General features: G+C 44.1%; 1 protein-coding gene across 1 annotated transcript in view; it reads left to right on the top strand.

Annotated features, from left to right (window-relative positions):
* The window catches only part of slc15a1 (solute carrier family 15 member 1), a 45,188-nt gene that overhangs the window by 16,929 nt on the left and 14,359 nt on the right, over window positions 1-13,900 (top strand). The window contains exons 7-14 of the mRNA XM_033023065.1: window positions 744-824; window positions 3,032-3,114; window positions 5,993-6,079; window positions 7,417-7,506; window positions 8,105-8,149; window positions 8,251-8,283; window positions 8,384-8,472; window positions 11,679-11,760. Of these exons, the coding sequence (XP_032878956.1) occupies window positions 744-824; window positions 3,032-3,114; window positions 5,993-6,079; window positions 7,417-7,506; window positions 8,105-8,149; window positions 8,251-8,283; window positions 8,384-8,472; window positions 11,679-11,760 (590 nt within the window). The remainder of the gene's footprint in view (window positions 1-743; window positions 825-3,031; window positions 3,115-5,992; window positions 6,080-7,416; window positions 7,507-8,104; window positions 8,150-8,250; window positions 8,284-8,383; window positions 8,473-11,678; window positions 11,761-13,900) is intronic.

The following is a 13,900-nucleotide window of genomic DNA, read 5'->3' as shown; positions in this document are numbered from 1 at the left end:
GCGGTAGAAGTTGGCCGCGGGCCGGCAGTGATGGCTTCTTCTGCCCCCGGGTCCCCCACGAGGGATCCCGGGCTGTAGACGCCGCACCAGCTGGAGCTCTGCAGACCGCGGCTTCAGGCTGCGACTTCAGGCTGCCGGCTGCCCCGGGCCAGCGAAACGGAGCGCTCCCCTCCAGCGAGGGCTAACCCGCTCCACGCCGAGAGTCCACGCTGCGCCCGCCTCTGAAGCCCCGGGCGCGTCTCCGGGAAAGGCCGCGCCGATCCTTGATGTTAGGCCACGGGGGAGGCGATCTGGAAAAAGTCGCCTCTCCATGGAGGAGGCGACCGAAGCGGTTTCCCCCTTACCCCCCCACACCACCCCCCACACAAAACACACAAAGGAACATTAAATACATACTTTAAAACATACTAAAAAATTTTTAAAAAGTTGAAAAAACTGACGCGCTGCTGACATGGCTGCACACAGAGGAGCGCCCCCTACAGATTTTGTCTACCTTCGATTTTCCAGCATCTGCAGTTCCTTCTTAAACTTAATACAATATTCCCAATCTGGTCCAACAAGTCTTCTGCATAACCTTCCCAGCCTGTCCTGCCGATCTTTGTATTCCAGTCTTCCTCTCATATGTATCCTGATTATTAGCATATTTAATTTTGTACCCATACCTTGAAATAGCAAGTTATGAATAATTCCTGAAATGGCTTTGTACATTAGGCTTCTAAACAGTGAATGCTCTCATATTTTAGAACAAAATTGTGGCAAGGTCCCCCAGCCATGTTATCCTCTGGCTTTCGGGATCCCAGGAGCACTGATGGCATTAGCTTTAGGTAAGTCTTGTTCATTCTTTCCTCCAAGATATTTTGATTTGGTGCTTCAAACTATATTGATTTGAGATATAGATAATCACAACAAGGTAAATGATTCTGGTTTGGGGATGGGGGGGTGGGGGGGCTATAGTAACCATGTGGACCATGTGGGTTTTATTTGCTCCTGGGTACGACATCCATTAATTTAACTTATCTTCATGAAGGGGTGGATCCTACACTGTCAATGCATGAGGGGTTGCTGATGATATGGGATGGTTCAGGAACCATAGAGATTAAGGACTGGCATGCTTAGCACTGCAGCAATAAGAACAACAATCTTCAAAAAGAGTTGTGAAAATATCCTTGTGCCTTATTTACATTGAACATCTCCATTATAAAACTGTAAAGTTGTGCACCGTAGAAAGAGGCCATTCAGCCCCTTCATGCCTGTGCTTGCTCTTTCCAAGACGTCAGCAGTTACATCCTCTCCTTTTAATACCACAGGTGGAGGAGTGGGAGGGTGAGGGCGAGGGGAGAAGAAAGGTGTTTGATTTAATAGTTGGAGGAGAAAAGGCATGTGACAAAACCTCCAGTTAATGCCTATCATCAGAGTCGGGAGGTGTTGTATTATCATGTGTTGTTCGTTGAAACTATGTTGTTGTGACATGCCGATTAAGTTCAGGGCGTACTAATGTCATGTGACCAGGAGCAGTCTGCAGGGCAGATGCAATTAGAAGCCAAGATTATAAGTCATTGCAAGTTGTTAAACATGAACCACGACACAAAGTGCAGTCTATGTTCTTTCTATTTATTTGGACTTCGCAGCACCAAAACATATCAGGGACCCTTTAATAAAGGGTTAATAGTTCTTATAGTCTTTCCTAGTACTCAAAGGATGATAAATGAAATCAAACCAGAATCTGCATGGAAAAACTTAGCAGATTGTCAGCATCTATGGAGAGAGAAGATGAGTTGATGTGTCAGATGTGTGAATCTTTATCTGAATCAGAGGAAGCATCCTTGAAGAAGCATGGAAGGGGGAGAGGAAAAGCTATCTTTGAGGAAAAGCAACTGGAAGACTTGTGATAGGATGGAAGGCAGGAGAGAATAAATTATCAAAGGGACAATGGTGAAAGAGATGGTGATCAGACAAGAAATAAAATATGAGATGAATTAGAAATACTGTACATTGGAACAGTAGAATTATTAGGTAATTTACATTCCTTTACTAGAACCTTGTTTAAGGGGCAAAGAGCAGTATTTACAGCCCTACCATAATTCTGGTGAAGCCGCTCCGACAGTGCTGTTGGTGAGGGAGTTCCAGGATTTAGACCCAGTGATGATGAAGGACCAGTGATATATTTCCAAGTCAGGACAGTGCGGTACTAGAAGCGTGAAAACGCACATCTCCGGATTCAGGGACAGCTTCTTCCAAGCTGTTATCAAGCAAATGAATCATCCTACCACAACTAGAGAGCAGTCCTGAACAGCTATCTACCTTATTGGTGACCCTCGGACTATCTTTGATCAGACTTGACTGCCTTTACCTTGTGTAATGTACCCTGTTGTGACTAGCACAATGAATACACGTCCGCCATCTTGTAAGAAAGATTAAATCTGAACCACCAACTGAAACTTCTGGAAGGTCACCTGACCTCAGTCACGAGGCACAGGCACATAAACTAGCTTCTGCTCTTGGCCTCAAGGGGCGCTGGCATTTACGTTACACCTTGCACTCAATGTTATCCCATCATGTATATGGTTCGATTGTAATGTCTTTCCACTGACCGGTTAGCGCACAACAAAAGCTTTTCACTGTATCTTGGTACACGTGATAATAAACTAAACTAAACTATATTTGGAGAGGAACCTGCAGGTGGCGGTGTTCCCTTGTACCTGCTGCTCTTGGTGGTGGAGGACACATGTCTGGGAGGTGTTGGAGTAGTTTGGGTCAGTAACTGCTGCACATACTGTAGATAGTACACACTATGGGCTGATGTGAACGGATGTTTAAGATGGTAAATGAGAGGTCAATCATGTGGCTGCTTTGTCCCAGATGGCATTGAGCCTCTTGAGTATTGTCAGAGCCACTCTTCCAGACAAGTGGCTGGTGTTCCATCACACTCTAGATGTCCCCAAATGTTCTCCAGGATTGTGTTAAGCTTTATGGACTTACTTTGTATTCAAATAATTACAGTGCATTAACCATAGCATGCTGTGTCTTTCAGTTGTATTTATTGGAGGAAGTTCCTTGTACAAGAAGTCTTCTCCACAGGGGAATGTCGTGCTTAAAGTTAGCAAGTGCATTGCAGTAAGTAATAATACAGCAACCAAATCCTTTCTTCTAAAGAGCGCAGTGGATTGGGGACCTTGAGAAGGATATTGACATAATTATTTCTGCTTCTTCACTATAATTGTTTGACCTTCGCAAAAATGAGTAATTCGGTAGATTGACTAATGGGCCTGTCCCACTTAGGCGATTTTTCAGCGGACTGCCGTAGACTGTCAAGTTGCTGGCAATCGCCTGAAAAACCGGCAACTGGAACAGTGACTGTCAGAGTGGAATACACACACGCACACACAAACATATCGCTTCCTTCACCAGCATGTTATGCAGGAGGGGGACAGGGCAAGCGGGGGAGCGCTGTCTAAAAAATTCACACGGTGCAAAGCCAAGGTGAAACAGACACACACCATGATGAACAGGAAGGTTGGCGTTGTAAAAAGACGACAAAAGCACAGTGTACGGTAAGCCCTTTAAAAGAGGGAGGGAGAGGCGGGGAGAAGGATGGGAGACAACTTTTAAGAAGCCAGAGAATCACGGCTGTGAAGCTCGGCGGACATTTAACATTACTGGTCGGTTATCCTTGGTTCTGAAAACTACTGCTTACCTTTTTTTCCCCAATGAGCCAATGAAATTCACCGGTCAGTTCTCGTAGGCTACAACCTACGAGAACCTTTGACCTCCTGTCAACCCATTAGGACCTCCTGGCAACCCACCTACGGCTCGAGAATTCTTGATACTCCCCATGGCGGTTTCATTCTAGTCGCCGCTAATTTTTCAACATGTTGAAAAATTCACGGCGACCATAATGAGGCCGTGACTAGTTCCCAGAATGCGGGAACTCCTCACGACCATGAAGGCGACTCCCCGGCAACCACCCGCGAACATGTGGCGACCATGTGGTGACTACATAGTCTCCTGCAGTCGTCTAAAACGTCCCCTAAATGAGACAGGCCCATTACTCTCTTGGAAACCAAATTCTTTGCTCTTAAACAAGTGCAGTGGAAATTGGTTACTCACATTTGAAAGGCGTTTAGAGTATTAGCTTGCCAATTCTAAATTCACTGCCCGAGATTCAATTTCATGGACTTCACTAGAATTAACCACCATGAGGTTAGTCACAACGTGTGTCCATTAATCTTGCACCATTCGGTGTTATGATCAAGGACCATTCTCCACCTGAAAATACTAGCATCCTGTTGCTGGGAAGAACGTCCTCATTAGTGGCAGACCTGTGATGTCTTATAGCACTGTGTACGAGGAAGATGGATGAAGCTGGCTCGTGACCTGGCAGTCTCGAGTAGGTTGGCAAGGAATTATTTGAAAAAGTCATCTTGGTGAGCTGCTTTGCCGATGAAGGGAAAGGAAATGCTGGAAATCTGAAACGAAAAACGACAGAAATAGTTGCCACTTCTCTTTGACAATACAGACAAACCGCGAAATCAAGTTACAATGTATCGGTTAGCGGCGGAATGACTTAGACATCGCAGCATGGATAGAGGCCACTTCACCCAGTAGGTACAGTCTTCTCACAAGCCACGCCCAAGTCACCAACACAATCCATCAACAAATCTGGAACAAGCAAGTCTGCAGGACATCAAGACTAGACGTTCCTGATACATTGACCTCCACCTGTGACGTTTTGATCTGTACCTTCACAAATTGGTGCATAGTGAGTAAACAGACAAAAGTGCAAAGATATCACCTCCCACGAAGCACAGGAAAATAATTAGAAATGGGAATAATGAAGTGGGAATCAGCTCTTGGTCGCTGCCACCAGCATCTCTCTCTCCCCACCCCCCGCCCCCAAATAATAGATTTCATTAGCATTGTTAAAATGGTGAGAGAGTGAAAAGTGTAGCTGTTCAGAGAGGCCTGGGTGTCCCTGTACATAAACTGATGTAAGTTAATGGTTATGTGCAGTAAGCAATTGTAGGTTGGCCTTAATTTAAAGAGAATTTCAATATAAGAGTATCTAACTGTAGATAAACAGAGCTCTGGTGAGAGTACTTTTAATGCGAGTAGGAAGGAACTGCAGAAGCTGGTTCACACCAAAGATAAACACAAACTACTGGAGTAACTCTGCAGGTTGGCAGCATCTCCGGAGAAGGGTTTTGTGTCAAAACCCTTCTTCAGACCCTTTTAATACTTTTAAGATGGTGTGTCTCTCTACCCAATGGTATATTTGCAATGCAACAGCAATTCACTAAATCATGACTTGGGCTGCTGGGTTTGCCTATCAGTTGAGATTAGGCACAGTGGCCCCTTTGCCCTGGAGTTAAGAAGAAAGTAATCTTCTTGAAATATACCAACATTCTTACAAGGCTTAACAGAATACATATACCATGTATGATGTTTCCCTGACTGAGGTGTCTGGAATCAGAGATCACAGTCTCAGAGTAAAGGGCCAGAAATCAGGACAGAGATGGGAAGAAATTTCTTCTGTCAGAGAGTGGTGAATCTTTAGAATGCTGCACCAAAGAGCTCAGTTGTTGGTATATTCAAAGCATAGGTTGATAATGTTGTGGTGATTAAAGACATTTCAGGATATGGGCATAGGCCAGGAAATGGAGCTGAGCCGTCATGAACCCACTAAGTGGAGGAGCAGATGCAAGGATCCAATTAGCATACTCCTTTTTTCTACGTTCCTGCATGATTAAAAACATAGCAGGCATGTTTATCTGGGAGAAATTGAAGAGAATGTGCGGAGAATAAAAAATTGCAATCATGATGGATGTGTCAAAAAGTGCTTGCTGGTCTGGGTGGACTCGATGGGCCTGTTTCTGTGTTGCATGACTTAATGGCTCCTGAGGATGATGTCCCTGACATGCTTTACTTTTATTAAACTTTTGTTAACCTTTGTTAATAGTATTTCAAAGTGAATGTTTTTCCCCCCTCCCAACAGTTTGCAATCAGAAACAGATTCAGGCATCGCAGTGAGGAGTTCCCCAAACGAGAACATTTTATGGACTGGGCTTCAGACCGATATGATGTAAGTTGTTGTTGGAAAAAAATCCATATTTGTTCCTACTTATGGAATTTCACTACAAACAAGACAGTCATACAGTGTGGAAACAGGCCCTTTGGCCCATTTTGCCGAAGGGTCTGTTTCCACGCTGTATCTTTAAATTAAACTAAAAACACTAAAACCAGAGGAAATCTAAAGAAGGGTCTCTACCCGAAACGTCGCCCAATTTCTTCTATCCAGAGATGCTGGCTGCTCCATGGAGTCCCACCGCACAATTAAAGCATGGAATAGTCTTCACCTTACCATAGTTACCCAACCAGACGCAAGTAAATTTAAGGTAGCTCTTTTTTCCCAAGAACCCTTTTTTGCTTAAGTCCAAGTCAAGAGTCAAGAGAGTTTTATTGTCATGTGTTCCAGATGAAAGCTGCAGCACAACAGAATATGTAAACATAATACAGAACAGGAGATAAAAGTTCAGTATGACTATATACCATAGACCATATATATACACAATCAATAAACAAATAAAGTGCAATAGGCTGTTGTTATTTTTCAGAGTTTGGAGTTTGGTGGTGGAGGGTCCACTCCAGTTTAAATTCCATTTGAAATATTTTTGGAGGACCAGGAAACCAAGCCGTGGCATTGCGCATGTGCAAGGCGGCCGGCCGTGCCAGCGGATGAGGCGCGGGCGGAGAGCGGAGAACCGGCGGCCCAGACACGGATACGGATGGCGGGCGGAGACGGAGAGTGACAGAGAGAGAGATAGAGAGGGGGGCCCGCTCAGAGTTGAACGATGGGTATCTCAGGTGCTTGCCAAGCCAGTCAAAATGGCATGGCTTTTAGGTTGCCTGGCGGGACTTTAAGTCACCATTGGCACCCGGGCAACCGTTCAATTCAAGTCCTGCATGCGTGCAACTCAGTTTATTGACTGCTTTGAATTGCAGCTAACGTATAGGTGACTGGTAGAATCTGGGGGAGAACTGATCGGAATGTGAGAAAAATTGAAAGGGATCAACATACAAATGTTGCTTAATGGTTGGCGTAAACTCGATGGGCCAAAGAGCCTCCTCCTTGATTGCAGGATTCCATGGTTCCGGCTACTGTCATTCTGGGAAAGACTTGAGGGGACGAAAGGCCTTCTTCCTGTTTGTACGTTCCTCCTTTCAACAATGCATGGGAATTGCAGGATGGACTTGGCTTGTTCTGCGCTGAGCACCAAGTGTTGCTGCTGGAGTCAGCATTGATATCAGCAAGTCCAATGGGCAATGTCCATTCACATTATGTTTCCAGCTGTGCAGAATGGGTGTGGGAAACGATTTCCCGCTTTCTCATTGTCTGTTCTCTTTTATCAACTGGTTTAGGAACATTTGATTGCTCAAATCAAGATGGTGCTGAAAGTTTTATTCCTGTATATCCCTCTTCCCATGTTCTGGGCTTTGTTTGACCAGCAGGTAAGATATTCATATTATAAGTAAACTGTGTAAAGTGGATAAATCAAATAGGATCACAAAGGCCACTTAGCTCTTCATGCCTACAAAGCCCTTAAATATGACCACAGCTCATCTTTACCTATAATTATTTCCTATTATTACCTATAATAACCTATACTAATCTCATTTCCCCATGTTCTCCTCATATCAACAAATCTGTTGATCTCTGTATAAAATATGGGCAGTGATATAAGCTCCATAGCCCTCTTGGGTAGAAAACTCCAAAGACTCGCTGTCCCTTTTCATTTCATCCCTCATGCCTTCATCTCTCTTCCAGAAACCCATTCCTGCTCTTCATTTCAACCGCTCTCAGTGGGTGTGAGTTCCTGTTGCTCCCAGTCCTCTGGGGAAAGAGGTTTCTCATAAGTTCCTGACTGGATATTTTATTGATTATTTTTACATTTATAACCTCCAAATATGTTATGAATTAGAGCCCCGCTATACCATATAACCATATAACCATATAACAATTACAGCACGGAAACAGGCCATCTCGGCCCTACAAGTCCGTGCCGAACAACTTTTTTCCCTTTGTTTCCCTTTCTCTTTGTTTCTACAGGGTTCAAGATGGACTTTGCAAGCTATTGCAATGAATGGAAATTTTGTAAGGATCTTCATAAGGATATTAATAAACAATTTCACAATATTTCATGGCTTTTTTTTAACTGGACTGATGGTTATCAATAAATGTTTACTTGTCTTTAGGGAGGCCTTGACATCCAGCCTGACCAGATGCAGGTAAGCATGTTTCACGTTTCAAGGTGAGTTTTGTGTGTAACAGTCCGTCGCTATAACTAAACTAGAATCCAACTGAATTTTGTCCTGTTTTTTTATCCAGACGGTGAACCCAATCCTGATTCTGTTTTTGGTTCCATTTGTTGACACAATTGTCTACCCCCTGATTGCTAAGTGCAAGTTAAACTTTACGTAAGTATGACAGGTGACACACCTTGCCTGGTTGAATCATGATTCTGGGATCATTCGTGGATGTATTTCAACAGGCTGTAGGGCATTGGCATGAATGATGGTGGATGCTGAAGATGGAAATCAGACTGGTGGTCCCTTTACAGTAAAGCTTAATAGAGTTATCATGGTAATCCTGGCTTCAAATGAATCTCACCCGAGCCCTCTTTCTTCAATTGTTGCACTGCTCCAAAATAAGCTTAAGGAACTGAATCTCATCTTCCTCCTTCCATCCCTCAGAACTCACACTGTATTCAACAATTTCCAATAATCAACCATTATTGCCTTTCAATTTCACAGTTCCAGCAATTACAGTCTTTTATATCTCTTTCCTGATGATTATGAATAATCATCCATTTTCTCATATCTCGGACCCTTCTTAGGTTAGTCACTAAATCCTTTATTACCACCCTTCACCCTGCTCCATCACATCATGTATCATTGAACTTCTGTTGTTTACAAATTGTGTGTTCATCTATATTACTAAAAGTCTGATCTTGACCGATTTTGGCCCACTGTGCTGCGATTTCCAAGAGAACGCCGCCACCTACGGCCGTCATTTTTGGCCACCTCGCTCAGAGCTCCCCTCCGCCTTCTGGGACCAGAGGATTTTTCCCATCGATGAAAAATCAGAGAGATATTAATGTTTTTTTTTTAAATGCCATTCTCTCTGCTGCCCCTGCTGGAGGGAGGGGGAGGGACTATAAAACCAGGAAGTGGTGTGCCTCACTCAGTCTCTGCAAGATGGAGGAAGCCATCTCTCTGAGCTCTGAATAACACTGAACACATGCCTACTCAACTGTGAGTGGGACGACAGATGGCACAATGGGCTAAGTGTTCGGCTGGCAACCGGAAGGTAGCCGGTTCGAATCCCGCTTGGAGTGCATACTGTCGTTGTGTCCTTGGGCAAGACACTTCACCCACCTTTGCCTGTGTGTGAATGTGTGTGAGTGATTGGTGGTGGTCGGAGGGGCCGTAGGCGCAGATTGGCAGCCACGCTTCCGTCAGTCTGCCCCAGGGCAGCTGTGGCTACAGAAGTAGCTTACCACCACCGAGTGTGACTGAGGAGTGAATGAATAATGCGATGTAAAGCGCCTTGAGTATTAGAAAGGCGCTATATAAATCCCATCCATTATTGTTATTATTAGTGCCCTTAATGTGGTTTGAAAATGAAAATATGGTTGGTTTGAAATAAAAAGGCACTGCCTGCAAATGGTTGTTTGGGGGATTGGTTTGAAAAGGCACTGCCTGCAAATGGTTGTTTGGGGGGTTTGTGTTGAAGTGAAAAGGCACAGCCTGCAAATGGTTGTTTGTCTAAACTTGACAACTTCCTGTTTGCACTATTGATTTTAGATAAAACGCTACCACTTACGGCTGTGATTTTTGGCCATCTTACTCAGTTCCCCTCCTCTCATCAGGTGCAGAGGATTCTTCCCATCAATGAAAAACAAAAGTGTTATTAGTGTTTAAAAAATGTTGAGAATCTCTCTCCTGTCAATCACAATATTGGAATTGGCGGAGAGGTGGAATATTGCGTTGGGGGACCAGCCCTCCTGTGTGAACATGAGACCCAACGGGTCCCACTTAGTCTAGTTATTCACTACAATTACTGCATCATTAACTTTAGCATCCTTCAAACATCTGACCGTCGACCTGAAACCTTAATTATGTTTTTCCTTTTATAGATGCAGCCTTACCTGCTGATTATTGCCAGCATTATCTATTTAAAATGAATATAAAGGTTCAAAGTCCAATATCCATCTGCGGCTCAAAACATTTATCTCCTGCACTCCGAGTACTGCAGATTTCTCCTCTTGTCATCCTCCTTTTAATTTCCCTGAGATAATTATGCCTGCTTGGGAGTATGCACAGGAATATAATTTAAGTCCGAATTCTTCATGTCTTGGCAATTCAAGCGTCTGTCTAAAATCCTCTTAAACATTGTAATTGTTTCTTATACTACCACCTCTTCTGGAAGTACGTTCCAGATATCAGCCACGCTCTGTGTAAAAAAAAAACCACCTCTCGGATCCCCTTAATATCTCCTTCATCTTACCCTAAAACCCATGCCTTCTTGTTTTCGATACTTCTATAATAGGATAATGATTTTGCCTTCCCACGCTGTCTGGGCCTTTCATAATCTCCTATGGCCACCCATCAGGCCATCCCTCAACTTCCTTTTCTCTAAGGAACACATGTCCAGCCTATTCAATCTCTCCTCTACAATAACATCTTCCACTCCAGGCAATTTCCTGGTGAATCTGCTTGGCACTCCCTCCTGCGCATCTCCATATAGATGCCTTTCTAGAGGGAGATGTAATGCACCTACATCATGATTATTGAAGATGCTGTGTTCCTGTTTGACTCACCGTGTGCCTGGTGCCAGGTCCATTAGTTCCCTCCCAAACGTCCTCTCTCTCTTCCCACCTTTGCCTCTCACCTTTGTTCATTTATTTACCTCTGATTGTCAAACAAGTTTTGCCTGAAAACCAAACACCCAAGTCAGCCTTGAATGTATTCACTTTTTCCCTCTCCCCAGCTCTCAGGGATGGAGAATCCAAAAGACTTGTAGCATTTCAACAGCAGAAATTCCTTCCTACCTTTGTTTTCCAATAGATGACTCCTTTATTCTGAAACTATGTCTCCTCCTTCTTGAGTCCTCCATGAGGGTCCATGAGGCAACTTTAGCATTTACCTCGTCACAGCCCTTGGAAGACTGCACATTTCAATAATGGTGCAACAACAGCGCAGTTAGTAGAGCTCCTGTCTCACAGTGACCAGAAACCCTGGTTCAATCCTGACCTCGGGTACTGCATTCCCTGTGAGTTTCCCCAGTATCCTCCCACATCCCAAAGACGTACGGGTTGGTTGATAAATTGGCCACTGCAAATTATCCCGAGTGTGTAGGTGACGGGTTGAATCTGGGGAGAGGGGGTGAGAATGTGAGGAGAATAAAAAATGTGATCAGTACGAATGGTCAACATGGGCCGAAGGGCCTGTTTGCATGTTGCAGGGCACAATGGAAGAGTTCATGCTTAATTCCCATTTCGTAAAGCCGTCACTATTTTAACAAAGGAAATGAGGCCGAGTCCTGCTGTGCCAAATGACATGTGTCTCTGCTGGATGCTCCATAAGTGCTTTTCATAAGTGGACTTTTATTGTGCTTGTAGACCGCTGAGAAAGATGACGGTCGGGATGTTCCTTGCATCTCTGGCCTTCATTGCTGCTGCTTTGGTGCAAGTTCAAATCGATGTGAGTAAAGTGTCATATGAATTATAAAAGCAGCTTCCAGAACATGGAACCATTAAAGTTATGGTTCTTCCGATGAGACCTGTCCTTGTAGCCTTTTGGAGTTGGATACAAATGTTTCAGATAATCAGCAGCTCCAGCCTTTGTCCTGTAGTCGTAGTGATATACAGCAGGGATACTCGGCTTGTACTCGCTAGAATTTAGAAGATTGAGGGGGGATCTTATAGAAACTTACAAAATTCTTAAGGGGTTGGACAGGCTAGATGCAGGAAGATTGTTCCCGATGTTGGGGAAGTCCAGAACAAGGGGTCACAGTTTAAGGATAAGGGGGAAATCTTTTAGGAAAACATTTTTCACACAGAGAGTGGTGAATCTCTGGAATTCTCTGCCACAGAAGGTAGTTGAGGCCAGTTCATTGGCTATATTTAAGAGTGAGTTAGATGTGGCCCTTGTGGCTAAAGGGATCAGGGGGTATGGAGAAAAGGCAGGTACAGGATACTGAGTTGGATGATCAGCCATGATCATTCGAAGGGCCGAATGGCCTACTCCTGCACCTATTTTCTATGTTTCTATACAGCAGGGATACACACCCACCGGGTCCCCACTGACCAACAAGCATTCATCCTGCAGTAATGCCTTCATTTGCATTCTCCCCACATTATCATCAACTCCCCCCAGATTCTACCCCAGTTAATCTACCAACCCACATGTCTTTGGGATGTGGGAGGAAACTGGAGTAGCTGAAGGAAACCGATGTGGTCAGAGGGACCATGTGCAAAGTCCACATACACAGCACCAAAGGTCCCAGGTCTCTGAACCCAGGTCTCTGTTGTTCGCTTTTCTGTTGATAATTCCTTAGATTTATTTGTCTTCTATTTACTTCTCCATCTGACTTGGGAAACTTTTTAAAGGTCAACAGAAGGTAACTAAAAAGGCAATACAGGGAGAAAAGATGAAGTACGACGGTAAGCTAGCCAAGAATATATAGGAGGATAGTAAAAGCTTCTTCGGGTATGTGAAGGGGAAAAAAATGGTTAATGTGGGTCCCTTGAAGACAGAAACAGGTGAATTTATTATGGGGAACAAGGAAATGGCAAACGAGTTGAACAGGTACTTTGGTTCTGTCTTCACTAAGGAAGACACAAACAATCTCCCAGATGTATTAGGGGACAGAGGATCTCGGGTGATGGAGGAACTGAAGGAAATTCACATTAGTCAGGAAATGGTGTTGGGTAGACTGATGGGACTGAAGGCTGATAAATCCCAGGGCCTGGTGGTCTGCATCCTAGGGTACTCAAGGAGGTGGCTCTGGAAATCGTGGATGTATTGGTGATCATTTTCCAATGTTCTATAGATTCTGGATCAGTTCCTGTGGATTGGAGGAGAGCTAATGTTATCCCACATTTTAAGAAAGGAGATGGAGAGAAAGCAGGGAATTATAGACCAGTTAGCCTGACATCGGTGGTGGGGAAGATGCTGGAGTCAATTATGAAATATGTAATAGCGATGTATTTGGATAGCAGTAACTGGATCAGTCCAAGTCAGCATGGATTTACGAAGGGGAAATCATGCTTGACTAATCTTCTGGAATTTTTTGAGGATGTAACAAGTAAAATGGACAAGGGATAGCTAATGGATGTAGTGTACCTTGACTTTCAGAAAGCCTTTGATAATGTCCCACACAGGAGATTAGTGGGCAAAATTAGAGTACATGGTATTGGGGGTAGGGTACTGACATGGATAGAATGTTGGTTGGCAAACAGCAAACAAAGAGTAGGGATTAATGGGTCCCTTTCAGAATGGCAGGCAGTGACTAGTGGGGTACCGCAAGGCTCGGTGCTGGGACCACAGCTATTTACGATGTACATTAATGAGTTAGATGAAGGAATTAAAAGTAACATTAGCAAATTTGCAGATGACACAAAGCTGGGTGGCAGTGTGAACTACAAAGAGGATGCTGTGAGGATGCAGGGTGACTTGGACAGGTTGGGTGAGTGGGCAGATGCATGGCAGATGCAGTATAATGTGGATAAATGTGAGGTTATCCACTTTGATGGCAAGAACAGGAAGGCAGATTATTATCTGAATGGTGTCAGGTTAGGAAAAGGGGAAGTGCAACGAGACCTGGGTGTCCTTGTACATC

The sequence above is a fragment of the Amblyraja radiata genome, chromosome 6 (assembly GCF_010909765.2).
Source record: "Amblyraja radiata isolate CabotCenter1 chromosome 6, sAmbRad1.1.pri, whole genome shotgun sequence".
In the NCBI taxonomy this organism is placed as follows: Eukaryota; Metazoa; Chordata; class Chondrichthyes; order Rajiformes; family Rajidae; genus Amblyraja; species Amblyraja radiata.
The sequence above is the reverse complement of the archived record's forward strand: the minus strand, read 5'-3'. Positions and strand labels throughout refer to the sequence as shown.